General features: G+C 37.4%; 1 protein-coding gene across 8 annotated transcripts in view; it reads left to right on the forward strand.

Annotated features, from left to right (window-relative positions):
• PCDH9 (protocadherin 9) overlaps nt 1–13,093 on the forward strand; it is a 674,926-nt gene that overhangs the window by 429,260 nt on the left and 232,573 nt on the right. For 3 of the 8 annotated variants that reach the window (XM_085058609.1, XM_085058617.1, XM_085058627.1), the window contains one exon: nt 5,574–5,775. In XM_085058609.1, the coding sequence (XP_084914735.1) occupies nt 5,574–5,775 (202 nt within the window). Of the gene's footprint in view, nt 1–5,573; nt 5,776–6,704; nt 9,945–13,093 lie in introns of those variants that run through there. The other 5 variants (XM_085058661.1, XM_085058671.1, XM_085058635.1 and 2 more) reach the window with 3 other exon arrangements.

Genomic DNA, 13,093 nt, shown 5'->3' on the forward strand with positions numbered 1-13,093 from the left:
TAACTCACCTGCTACAGGACATTTCAAACACTTGATATCACATGCTGTGATTTTTCCTGTACTTCAGGCTTTTAGCACTCAGGTCAACAAAACACCTTACATTATTTGCAGCCCACTTTCTACCCTTGTGTGAGTGTGTCTGGGAAAATAGGGCAGCAGCAAAAAAGCTTAGTCTCATAAGTGGTGCCCAAATCTCACTAGTATTGGCCCACCTTTTTCTAGAAATCAGTGCTGAGTTACAACTTCTGCCCATACTTTTGGTTAAGTAAGGATTTCAAGATTGTAAATATAATGCTCTATGCAACTTTTCCAAAGCCACAGATTTATATAGAATGAAATTACAAATTGAGGTATCAGAATACATTTTATAAAGCTAAGATTGTCAAAAATGAAGTACTTCAGTAGAAAATTATAGTTTCAGCTCTGGTAAAATATGAAATTGCTCCAAATGCTTCCAGATTTTCTTTTATTTTCAGTTAGAATTGACTGAGTCACAGAATCACAGAATGGCTGAGCTTGGACAAGGCCTCTGGAGGGTGTCTAGTCAACCCCCTGATCAAGCAGGGATAATTGCAGCTGCTTGTCCAGAACTGTGTCCAGATGGCTTGTGAATATCCCCAAGGAGGGAGACAGCACAGCCTATCTAGATGTCTTGTGTCAGTGCTCAGCCACCCTCCCAGGAAAAAAAGCTTCCTGATGTTCAGAACCTCCCATGTTTCACTTTGTGCCAATTACCTGCCCTGTTGTTGGGCACTGTTGAATTCCTCATATTAAGAAGGAGTGAGAAAAACTGAACAGGAGCATATGTGGAAGGAAAAATGATAAGCTACAACACAAATATATTTTTAAGAGTTTTTGGTATCTCCAAAGGTTCTGCTTTTCTGTACTTGATCAGTAAGATTAGAGTAACCCCACCCTCTGCCATCCATTCCACATCTCCACACAAGAGTTTTTGTTGCTGTTTTTATTAGCATTTTCAAGTACCACAGTTATTACTTATATTCAGTAATTTCACAAATTACAGTTGTTAGATAGTACTGGGTACCTATTTGACTTTGGTGTAGCAGGGAAAAAGGAGCCAGACCAGTTTCATGTGTCTTTGATTTGATGTAATTTTGGTTATTACTATGTTAAAAAGGTGTTGGCTGGCTGACCACCTAATCCAAAACCAGGGAAAAAAATGTGTTGCTGTTACGCTTGAACTGTCCTCTTTGCAGCACAGGGGTTTGCTATCCATTATCATCATCTGAGATGGTGTATGTCTTGTGGGTGTGAAGTCATGCTTCACCTAGATGAGCTTTATAGACTCAGCTGCAATAGGTGATTAAAGGAGAACGATTCCATATAACTGATACTAATTGTTTTCCTGAATTTTAATCTCAGCCCAAGTTCAAAAATCCATTGAGTCAAATTGTTCTGATTTATACATTGAAATTACTTTGACACAGTTTAAAATTGTATTTCTTTGACTGAATTCTTCTTTCAGTTTGGCTTTCACATAACAATGATGTGATATTTTCTGATTAAAAATAAGGACTTGATTTTTTTCAGGACCTGAAGAAAACCTCTATTCCCCCCACCAAATGTTTGTTCATAATTGAGTATGTCATAAATTTTAGATGTGAATTTTGCCAAGTGTTGGGACCTGAACCATAACCTTACCTCATGCTGTATAGAATCCCACGTATGTTGTAGCATAATTAAAATTGGAATTACTTGTTATCATTAGTCCCAGTGTTGTACCAACCATAAACCTCATTACTCTGAATAACTTGATTCTGTCTTTAGGTAAAAAGAATTTAATTCTGCAGCTGGCTGCACAAGGGAGTAGATAAACACAAACATGGTCTAAGCATGTTGGATTTCCTTCTGAAAGAAGAGTCTCTGTTTCTACTGTTGTGGAGACAAGAAATTCAGTGTACACTCAGTGAGGTGCAGAGATCCCAGGCTGGACTCCAGCAGCCAGGCAGGAGGGTTCTGGACCAGGCAGTGGATGTAGTGGCCACATATCACATTACTTAACACTTTCCATAAGCTCTCAGTATATTGAGGACACTCTTTCCTTGCAATTACTGACATGCTTAAGATTAAGCATTTGCTTTGAATCTCCTTTTGCAGAAGGCTGGTTCCCCTCATTGTTTTGACAGCACAACTTAATCTAAAGTTTCTCGAGGGACTGCATGTTGATCATCCGTCATCTCTGGAACTGGATCACTGTTTACATAATTTAAAATAATATGTGGATTCCTTGGTGGGTGGCTGTCATGGGTGAGAGCGGGAACTTCAGAGAAAGTTTATTAGAGAAGCTCTGCTGTTGAGTCAGGGGGTGCAGAAAGGCCTCCTTGCTTTCTAAACTCCTTCCCAGAGAGGAATTTAGGTGTGACTGGATGCAGTTTTAACCCCAGACTTTGTCAATTGTTGAAGTAACTTTGTCCCGCAGGATTAATGATGGCAATCAGATAAATTTATATAAAGGTGAATTAAAGGTGAATTAATTTATTAATTTATATAAAGGTGAATTAATTTATTAATTATCTGACAAATGATTAGACAAAAGATCTTAATCAGAATTACTTACTACAGAGTATAAAAGCTAAAATGACTAGCAGTGTATAGTGTAATTATAGTGCACTGTATCAAAGCAATTACATAACGCTAGCAAAAAGAAATCATGGTTAAGTAGAGACAGATGTAACACACCACACCAGATCTCTTTCAGCCTCGAGGAGTATCCTTGAAGGGCCTTCTCCACTTCAAGGGGGAAAACTTCATACACACACTCCAAGAAGGAATATGTGAGAGGAACTGAACTGTAGGAAAATGGGCTGGACTTTTACAGTGTGTAGTGACTGACTGTCAGTGATATGTCTCCAGGTCTCTTTAGCAACTTATCTGACAAATCTTTGCCTCACTATCAGGATCTTAATTTGGAGTTGCTCAGCCAAACTGCAGAATTCAATGCCAAAACCAGCACATGACAGCGCCTCTCAGCCCACCACTGATAGCTTGCAAAATAGGGCATTATTTGAGTTTCACTATGTTCCAAGGCAAATCACCCTGCTAAAGTGGCTCAGAAAGGCAAGAAAATATACTTTTCTCTTATCATTTAAAGAATTAATTTAAAAATTGCTAGTACTATCAGCTAAGAAGTTGCCAGTATTAGTGTTAGGCCTGTGTCATTTTACTGGCTGACTTGTCCCTGTCACTGTCTGTATAGAGTCAGAGCAGATTTCAGCTAGTATGAGCAATTTTTGTTACCCAAGATCAGTATTTTTACTATATAACTCATGAAATAGGACATTTTTGTAGTTATGTATTTTTCTGTTTATTTAGGCAGTTAATTAATTATAGGAGTTTAATTATTTTGTGGCACCTAAAACTGAATTTGTCATCTCCTCCCCTATTTTAGGGCTTAATTTTCTCACTCATTCATGTCTTCTCATAGAGTCTTCTAGGTTTAAAAGAAATGAAAGCAATCTCCTTTCCTCAGATCATGGTGGACCTGGGGAGGGGGGTGGGGTGGGGAAGATGCATCACCACAGTTTGCCTCTTGCTGACTTTACTAGTGACAGAAATTCTTTGCTTGGAAAAACAGATCTCCAAATTTATATTTCTGAAATTAGATGCAGAAAGAGAAGAATTAAAGTTGTGTAGTTAACTGCATTTCTGTTTTGCTGATATTGAAGGGAAATAACCTGCTAGTGATTAAAAATTCATGAGTGTGGTAGTTCGAGAACCAAAAAATTTGTAAGAAAAAGTAACCGAGTGTGAGGTAAAAGTTTTTCTTAGTGGCATATATAGAGTTAGGTTCTCTGTTGATGTAATGAATACAGTGCAACGACTCAGAGGATCTATTTAGTTTTCTGCAGCTGGATTCTAATCCTAAAGCTAGAAAAGGAACTTAAAAGCAAAATACTAATTATAAAATCACAGCCAAGAGCAAATAGTATTACATTTATTTCTATACTGAATAACACAGTAATCTAAAGTTGACTTAATCAACTATGTCCACCCAAGGGAGATGAATAAAAAGAAACCTGGTAGATTATATTGATCTTCATATAAAATGGTAGCAATTACCATTAACAAATAGTCTTTAATAAGCAAACATACAGTTAGTACTATTAACTTGAAGTTTTTTCTCATTAAAAGAAAAGTGAAAAAGGGGTGGTGGGGTGGGAAGGAAAGTTGGGGCCTGATGCTTTTTCAGGATGGATACAGGGCACCTATTTTAACTACTTTAAAAAGTGTTAACTAGTGGAAGATATGTGTTGTAGTATTTTCCTGATGTTTCTTTCTTTTCTGGCTCTGTAGAAATCTTGAATTATTAGCTTAGATATACCCCATAAATTTCAGATGACTAATATTGATAAGAAGTAACCACTAAACTAAACAGTTATTAAGCTTAAGAGAAACTTTGTGGATCTCTACTTCATCCTAAACTAATCTAGCAAACCAGACCACTGAAGCTGCTGAAACTTGTTTTTGTGGGAAGATGTACTTAACTTAATTTAACCACTCTCTTGAGATACTCTTAAACTAGTTGTTTCTGATCCTCCAAAGATGCAGTATTTTGATCCATGAAGACCTGTAATATTCCTTTCATGAATCCAACAGTCATGGTTTCTAAACAATTTGCAGCGGTGCTATCTGCTCTGAAGCTCTTGGGGAATCACTGTATCATTCTGTGGCCACAATTCAAAAGTTAGATTATTTCTCCAGATGAGAGAGGTTCAAAATCAATAATGGTTAACTAATCTAAGTGTACACTGAAGGGTTTTGGGTTTTTTTTCCCCTTTTGAGATGGCTACAGGTTTCTTGTTTTAAGAAGTTCAGGAAAATGTGTAATTCTGCCTCTCAGTTCCTGTGTTCTTTTGTACAAACTCTCTGCTGTTTTATTTTTATTTCTTTTACCAAAATGATAATTGTTTATTCTGTCATTGCATTCTATGATTCTCTGCTGACCACTGTGATTTCACAGATATATTATCAATGCTAATTATCCATTTTAGGTACATAACCTATATCAGTTAAATATCCTTATAGATAGCAATTTATTCATGCTACTATTCCTGAAAGATGACAAGCATTTTTATGGGTTTGTTTACCTTGGTGGATGTCTTTTTTTTCCCAGTTTGAACAGTAATAGTACAGATTTTAACCTCAGAAATACATAGTTATTACATTTTCAGATGTCATTTGTGTTTCATAACATAGTTTGCAACAGTTTCTGCTTCTCAGAGAGAGGGTTTTTTTAATAGATGATGTTTTGAAAGTTATGAGAAATATACCTAATTTTCCACTGATCAATTTCTTATAAGAAGCTTACTTCACAGATGAGCACATATAGACCTCTGAAATTTGGCTCTCCCATCTGCCAACTTCCCATATAAAAGCAAGCCAAAAAAAAAGACAAATGAGTTAACAAACAAATGAGCAAATATAATAGCAATTGCTTCATAAGCATTGCCAGGTATCTATTTCTATGTCAAAAGTTTAAAAAAAAAAAAAAAATAGGCAAGAGAACAGAAAAGAAGAGCACTAATCAGTGTGTCCTGTGCTCTTCTTTGTAGTCCCAGCGCCGTGTTACATTTCACCTCCCCGATGGCTCCCAGGAAAGCTGCAGTGACAGTGGTCTGGGAGACCACGAGCCAGTGGGTGGTGGAACCCTGATCTCACACCCTCTCCCTCTGGTTCAGCCGCAGGACGAATTCTACGACCAGGCTTCACCGGACAAGAGGACTGAAGCTGATGGCAATTCTGACCCCAACTCGGGTGAGTCACAATAACTGCTCTGCTAATCTAGTTGCTTTGCTGACTTGGTTACTTTCTTTTTCATCCCTTTGAGCTTTGCAATGATGGAAATGTTTTTAAGCATGTGCATGATTATTTGGTCATATTAGTTCATAAGGATTGTTAGGAAATAATGTGCATTGTGTTTTAATTTGGCTGTGGAAACAAAAGTATATCCAGCAGAATAAATGGCTTCATACTAATTGCACAGTAAGTAAGAATACCTGGGGAGAAGGATGTCCTTCAAGGCAGCAAGTTTTTCTTGATGCTTGTAGTGCTGTAGCTATTTAGCTTTAGACTTTGTTTTAGGAAAGTCATTCTAAATTTAGAATTGAGAGTTAAATTTAAAGTTCAAGGACATGGAGGTTGCACTGTCTTTTAGATAAACATAGAAATCAGTAAATCAGTGAAGCCCTGAAAATTTGAAAGAACCCACATTTCGTAACATTCTTACAATTCCCCCTTCTGACATCAAGAATCACAGGGTTTCCTTGTTAGGTTGGAATGGCATGATGTTTTGGAGCTGTCAGATACAGGTTTTCATACAAATATTAAGAATACACTATTTGATTTGGGAACTTCTGCCTTTCTCTTCTTTCCGTCTTTATAATACGTTTACATTATTGCTGTGTTTTTGTGAGAGCACGAGGAATTGAAACTAGGTCATAACCAATACTGTGACTAGTATCTTGGCATTGGAATGTGGAATGCAGAGACTTAGACCTACTGAAAACAGGGAGGGGGAAGTAGCATTGCTCTTAAACTTCTTGTTTTCTGTCTAGAATGTGGAGACAAAGGTTAAAAGTCTCATCTGTGCTCTTGGAAGGTAATTGAACGTGAGCTCTCTTGCATCCCAGGAGTATAGAAATAAGAATTAGTTTTTGTCTTTGGCATTTCTCCCTTTTGTATAGATGATTAAGTTGTCACTGGGCCTGTACAAACCAGGAAAGAAGGTGGCCTTGGGATCTGATGAACAATATTAAGGTCCATCTTCTCATTTGGGCAGAGCTGGATCTGAATGATGACATTTACATCATGGCAGATGACAACATGAACTGTGGAATATTGACTTTGGAAATATTTTTCTCATATTTTTATGGGAAGACCAAGAGGTTCTGTTGGATGAAACTCTACAAAGAAACAATTTGAAATGTTTTACTGTGTGAGAGTTGCATTCTGGTTTCTTTTCCTCTGTTTTCCTTTTCTCATTTTTTTCCCCCTGGATATGACACCTGCATTTTATTTTCTTTACCAAAACAGAAATTTTTTTGGAACTATGATGTTAAACCCTTAATCTGTAGAAATACAAAGAATGAGAAAAGAATAGCAACTATGAATGGATTGACTTTGGAGCAAGAATGTGTGTCTGCTTAAGCAAGTGTGGAGCTTAAGTGGAATTATCCGGTTAATTCTCTGACCACGTATGAGACTTGTGAAAGATTTAACAACATCAGAGAGGAGTTTTTAAGGCAGCCTTGCATGTTGGCACTGTTGCTTTGGCTTCACAGACTTTGAATTGTACATCTCTTCAAAATGAGGCATAAAAATCCTCCAGGAGAGTTAGGAAAAAAAGCTTACTAAACTTCACAGCAAGTCACTAGAAGTGTAGTTTTGGAAATTTTGTGTTAAACAAATTGTACAAACTTATTCTATTAATCATGATCATCTACTCATGCCTAATACGGACACTAATAGAAGATTAGAGAGAATGAGTAAGTGTTCTTAAAAGCTATAAGTTTTAATATGTTTGTGGAAATGTCTGATTTAACCTTAGGGATGTCAAAGTTACGAGAAAAAAAATGAAAATCCAACCATCAAGCTCTACTGATGATCAGTGAATTTTTGAAGTATAGGGTTTCTTGCTTTTTATCAGATATTGAAACAGTACATTCCATATGTCACCAAATCTCACAAATTAAGAAGGGAATGATATGGTCAGTACTGGGACAGAAATTTTCCTATGAAATTCCAGGCCAGGATGGGAGTGATACTGCACATTAGATGGCTTTAACTTTTATATTGTATTCAGTATCAAGCCTAGGCACTCTGTCAAAAGTTATTTTGCTACTGTAGGCCCAAGTTTTTGGATGGGACATGAAATGAGGTTTAAAGCAGTTTATGGTTATTGAAGATCCTGTGGAAATTCTTAGAAAAGAAAAATGCTATCTGGTACTGAGCAATCTTACTTTGTGGATATTTACATGTGTTCATGGTTAAAATAACTGATGTAGTATCATTTGAACATTGTATTCTTTGACACTGCTAAGCTGAATTTCCAGTTCCACTGTAGTGAAATGTTCCGTAGTTGTATTTAACTGTAGAGGTAGTTTCATTTCAGTGGCTGTTTAAGGGATTGCTGGTTATGAAAATACTTGGGACCTGCTAAGGTAAAAGATACAACTATAAAGAATGGAAAAATGCCCTAGTGGACAGTTGTAGTATTATCATGTACATGTACTGCTACCAGTTTTGGATGATAAGTGTTGCATAACTATATTTTTATTTTAAATGATTCAACTAAAGAGAAAGAACAGTATTTACAGGAATGTTTGCAAATGACCTCTACACTAAAAATACAGATTTGTTCCATGGTATTTTTATGAAAGTTCATTCAAAGTGAAAGTTTGCTGCAGCTCATGAGAATGTGATGTTAATCTTGGTAGTAAAGTCCTTGCCTCATGCTGAGAGCAATTTTGGTTAATGACTTTAATGCTCAGTGAATTGTGTGGGTTATTACTGTACACTTCGAACTTATGTGAATAAAAATACAGCCATTGTTTCTCAATATTATGTTGCTATTTTAATTATATTTGAAGAGTGACCAAGGTCCCGGTCTTCAAAATCTGAAATTTGGGGAAAAAGATGTGCTAAAAGTCTTGCAAACTTTTTACACAAAGGCATGAGAAACCTTATTGCCATATTTGCTTGCCGTCATAGCTTCTACAGAGACACAAGAACTACAATTACATGATTTAATGAAATAAACATACACAGTGAGAGTACATTCATCTAGCTAATATGAAAACAGAAATCTCTCACACTGGGTGAAACTGCAATGAAGAGAGAAGCCAAACATTAGCATTGTCAGCCACACGCTGTCACTGTGGGTATGAGAGAACAAACGGCAACAAGATAGAAATATGAAGTCTTTTATAATAATATGTAAGCCCAAGTTTGGTTTGCATCTCTGAAACCCGTCTTCTTTATTCAGAGTCTTTTATTTTGAGGGTTGTATTCATTTAGCTAAAATATATTTTCCAGTTCAGTGTTGTTAATTGATCAGTATTTATCGATGGTCAGAGGAGTTTCATGTTAACCTGTCAATTGCAACTCTCTTATAGTTCACCTTTGTCTCATTTGCAGCTTGATACACTTGATTCCTAGAAAAAGGAAGATATTCCGAAGAGCTATCACCTGATTCAAGTTCTTTACCTTTTAGTATATCAGAAAAGAATTTAGGAAACATTCCAGTTTCTTTAGGATCTTAAAAAAAAAAAAAAAAAAGTCAATGTAAAATTTTATTTACTTATACTACGCTATAGTGTCTTCTATTACCAAAATTCCCGCTTTCTAATGGTTTTAAATGTGCATGTCAGGAAGTGTACTTTTAACACAAACATCGTTATCATCAGTTCCATTAAAACTGTACAGCTCTCTGACGTATTTTAATGTGAATTTCTTCTTCAGGTATCACTCAGAAAACCCCTGTGTTTTTGTTTGCCAGCAGTTGGGTGCAGAGTATTATTTTTTATTACTATAAGTGTGGTTTTCATCAGTGTGAAAAAACAACCCACCTTATTAGTGAAGCATTCTTCTTTCACTGTGGTTTAGTAAAGGTTGTCAGGGACTTAAATTTGGACTGGGATTGTTAATGTGTCTAAGGGTTGCATACAGCAGAGCTGTGCAATAGAACTGTATGAAGTAAAAATGTGCCTCCTAGTGTAAAGAAGGGGAAAAATGCATTTTCATGAAAGTGCTTGATAAATCACATTTTGATAGCTGCAAGCTGTGGATGTGATTCATTTTTCTTCAAAGAGATAAAGAGGAATAGCATATATTTAGTGGAGTGTTAGAACTGCTCTAGGGAGGAAGCCTACTACAGACTGTGGACAAATCTATGCAATAATTCCAGTGGTTTAAAACCAGACAGAAATATAATATTTATGCCTTCTGATACATGTTTATGAAGCTAAGTAAATGCTTGCCTAATTTCTACATCTCATTAATAAGTAGTATCAATATATGTTGCATAACACAAAGTAATAGCTTTATAAAAATGTGAAGCTGTAGCAAAAATGGTAACAAACCCACTGGTTTGAAGATCATGCTTTTATTTCGTAAAATTAAATAGAATTATGTTCTATGTTACTTCCAAAGAAATTCCATATTCTTTGAATTAATGTTATAATGATGTCTTTCAATAATAATGTTGGTAGATAGCTTTTTTATTTCTGGTACAATAAAAACTGCGTGGTTAAATTTGGCTGATAAATACCTGAATTCACACATTGTAATAAACCTAATACTATGGCAATTTAGTCAAATAATGTCAGGGGTGCTAAATGATACTCTAATTCCAGTAATAAGTAGGAATATCTCTGTGGCAGTGGTTTAATTATGATTAAAGTTCAGTGTAATGGCAAGACTGCCTTGTATTACACTTGGTCATATGATAGTGTCCCATGTGGAGAAGCTAAGCCTCTCCTGCAAAGAGCTTTGGTTTTACGGTGTCACTATCATTACACCCAGTGGGTGATGATGGTTTAACCTTGCGGGCATTTCCTCTGCTTAATCCTGTCTTTCATTTTGCTGCCTCAAAAGTTTCTTATTTGGCAATACTTGGATAGTCCATAGCTGAACAGCCTAAGGTGTAGAAAGAAATGCTAGTCTTAATGCCTAGATCTAGATAATTTGCTGTCCATAGTCATTCTTGTGTTTTCATAATATGCGACTATGAGAACTAAAATAGGAACATTTGCCTTTGAGTCATATCCTCCATTTCATTAAACACAAGTTCATACCTCACACAGAATCTAACATTGTCACATTTAGCTACAGGCAAGCAGGAGTAAGAAGAACTGGAGTCAGGTTGGTGAATTAGCCTACAGAAGAGCTATAAAATAGTCTGAAGTCTGAGTTCAATTTTAGCCCATGCACTTATTTCTTTAAAAAGATAAATAAAATCTGAAAGGCATAAGAAGTATTGCCATCTCTGTACATCTCTTTGCTGCCTCATTGCACTGAGGATTTTTCAATTGTCTTGGTTTAGAAAAGCCACTGTGCTACATCTGTTCCTATTTTACTCTCTTTTCCTTCACACACCAAAGCTAATTGTAATGTAAACCAGGAGGCCACAGCCATGGAATGAGCAGTGGGAGGTGAACTTCTCCCATTGCTTCTCCAAGAGGAGCACCTAACTTGTCAAAATTTCCTGGCTGTTGCTGCCATCTTCAATGAGAACTTGCAGGTTCTCAGCAGTGAGCTGAAAAGGCTACATGGGGCACAGGGGCTATGAGAAAGGTTAGAGGATTAAAGGAAGGGGAAGCTTGCACATGAGACGAAAGCTGGTGCCTTTGGCTGCCTTCACTGATGGTACCTGGGACAGCTTAAAACCACAGATACTTTTGCCAGTGGTGCAGGTTAAAAGAAGAGACTGATTTAAGGAATTAAGAGTTATTTTCCTCTTGTAAGTATTTTTCTACTCACAAGGCTTTTCTTCATATCACAGCAAGCCCAGATCTACTTCAGACATTGACAGACTTTAAGTTTCAAAGTGATATCATTATCTAGTCAAACCTCTACCATAGCACAATGCTTAGTATTTCACACAACTTTTCTTAAATCGTGCTGATGTTTTAAAATAGTCCAGTGATTTGTTTTCACTGGTGTTTGATTACATGTTTTATATGGGTTTACATGGCAAGGTTGTGGGGAGGGGGGCTGCAGAGGGTGCTTCTTCAAGAAGATTCCAGAGGCTGCCCCCCGTGTTTGACAGCCAGTTCCCAGTGGCTCTAAAACAGACCCTTTGCTGCCCAAAGCTGCACGGCAGCTGGGGGGAAGGAGTAAGAAAAATGTGAGAGGAACAAACCTGCAGACACTAAGGTCCATGAAGAAGGAGGTAGACAGCATGGCTCAGGCACCAAACAGATTCCCTCTCAGCTTGTGCCCCCAGCAGCCCATGGAGGACCCCATGGAGCAGGTAGGTGTGCCCCCAGCAGCCAATGGAGAACCCCATGGAGCAGGTAGGTGTGCCCAGACAGGAGAGGAACTGTGGCCTCTGGGGAACACACTCTGGAGCACTCTGTTCTTGAGGGCTCACACCCTGTGGAAGGGACTCAATGCTGGAGCAGTTAATGAAGGACTGTCTTGCTTGGAAAGGACCTCATGTTGGAGCAGGGAAAGAGTATGATGAGGAAAGAGCAGCAGGAACTAAGAAGTTTTACTGGCTGATTGCAACTCCCACTCCAGATCCCTTTCACCACTTAGGGGCAGGGGCAAGGTGGGGAGGAATCAGAAAAGGAGAGTATGAAAGAGTGAATTTGAGCCTGGGAAGAAGGGATGAGTGGGGAGTGGGAAAGGTGTTTTTAGTTTTGTTTTTCCAGTTTCTAACAATCCTACTCTGTTTTTTATTGATGATAAACTAAATTAATCTTCCCCAGGCTAAGTCAGTTCTGCCAGTGATGGTAACTGGTGAGTGATCTCCCTGTCCTTATCTCAACCCATGAGCTTTTTCATCTCATTTTCTTGCTATCTTGCTGAGAAGGGGGAGTGATAGAGCAGCTTGGCAAGCACCTGGCAGCAGCCAAGGTTAACCCACCAGAATATTAAAGCTGGTATTGTATTCTCAGTCTGAAAGCATTTATTTTCAGTTTCTAGTTCCTGTCTGTGTGACTGTACCACCCTTTGTCAGCGGGAGGTCTGTGAGTTCCAAAAGTGCAAGGTAAGTTTAAGGCCCAAGGGACAGTTTTGACTAGTATAATACAGATCCTAGCCAATAACATTAAAAAAGCATGTATCTTCTGCTGGTATCTACAGCATATGTTACAGAATGATTCCTTGGTTTAATGATCTTTGGTGACAGAGGAAATAGTACTGCATTGCTTACTGACTTCAACTGAATCAGCCTTTTATTTTATAAACAGGGTGTTTGGTGTCCATAGTTCAGATACAGTGTTCAAGTCTTGTGGAATCTGTAATAAATTGGTTCATTTGTAGTAGTATTTTGAATGTTGAAACATTCTGTTTTTAAGCACCCTTTTCCTCTCTGTATTTTAATACTGGTCCAGTATCTGTCCAGAAA

Source organism: Lichenostomus cassidix, chromosome 1, assembly GCF_008360975.1.
Source record: "Lichenostomus cassidix isolate B80296 chromosome 1, HeHo_3.0, whole genome shotgun sequence".
NCBI lineage: Eukaryota > Metazoa > Chordata > Aves > Passeriformes > Meliphagidae > Lichenostomus > Lichenostomus cassidix.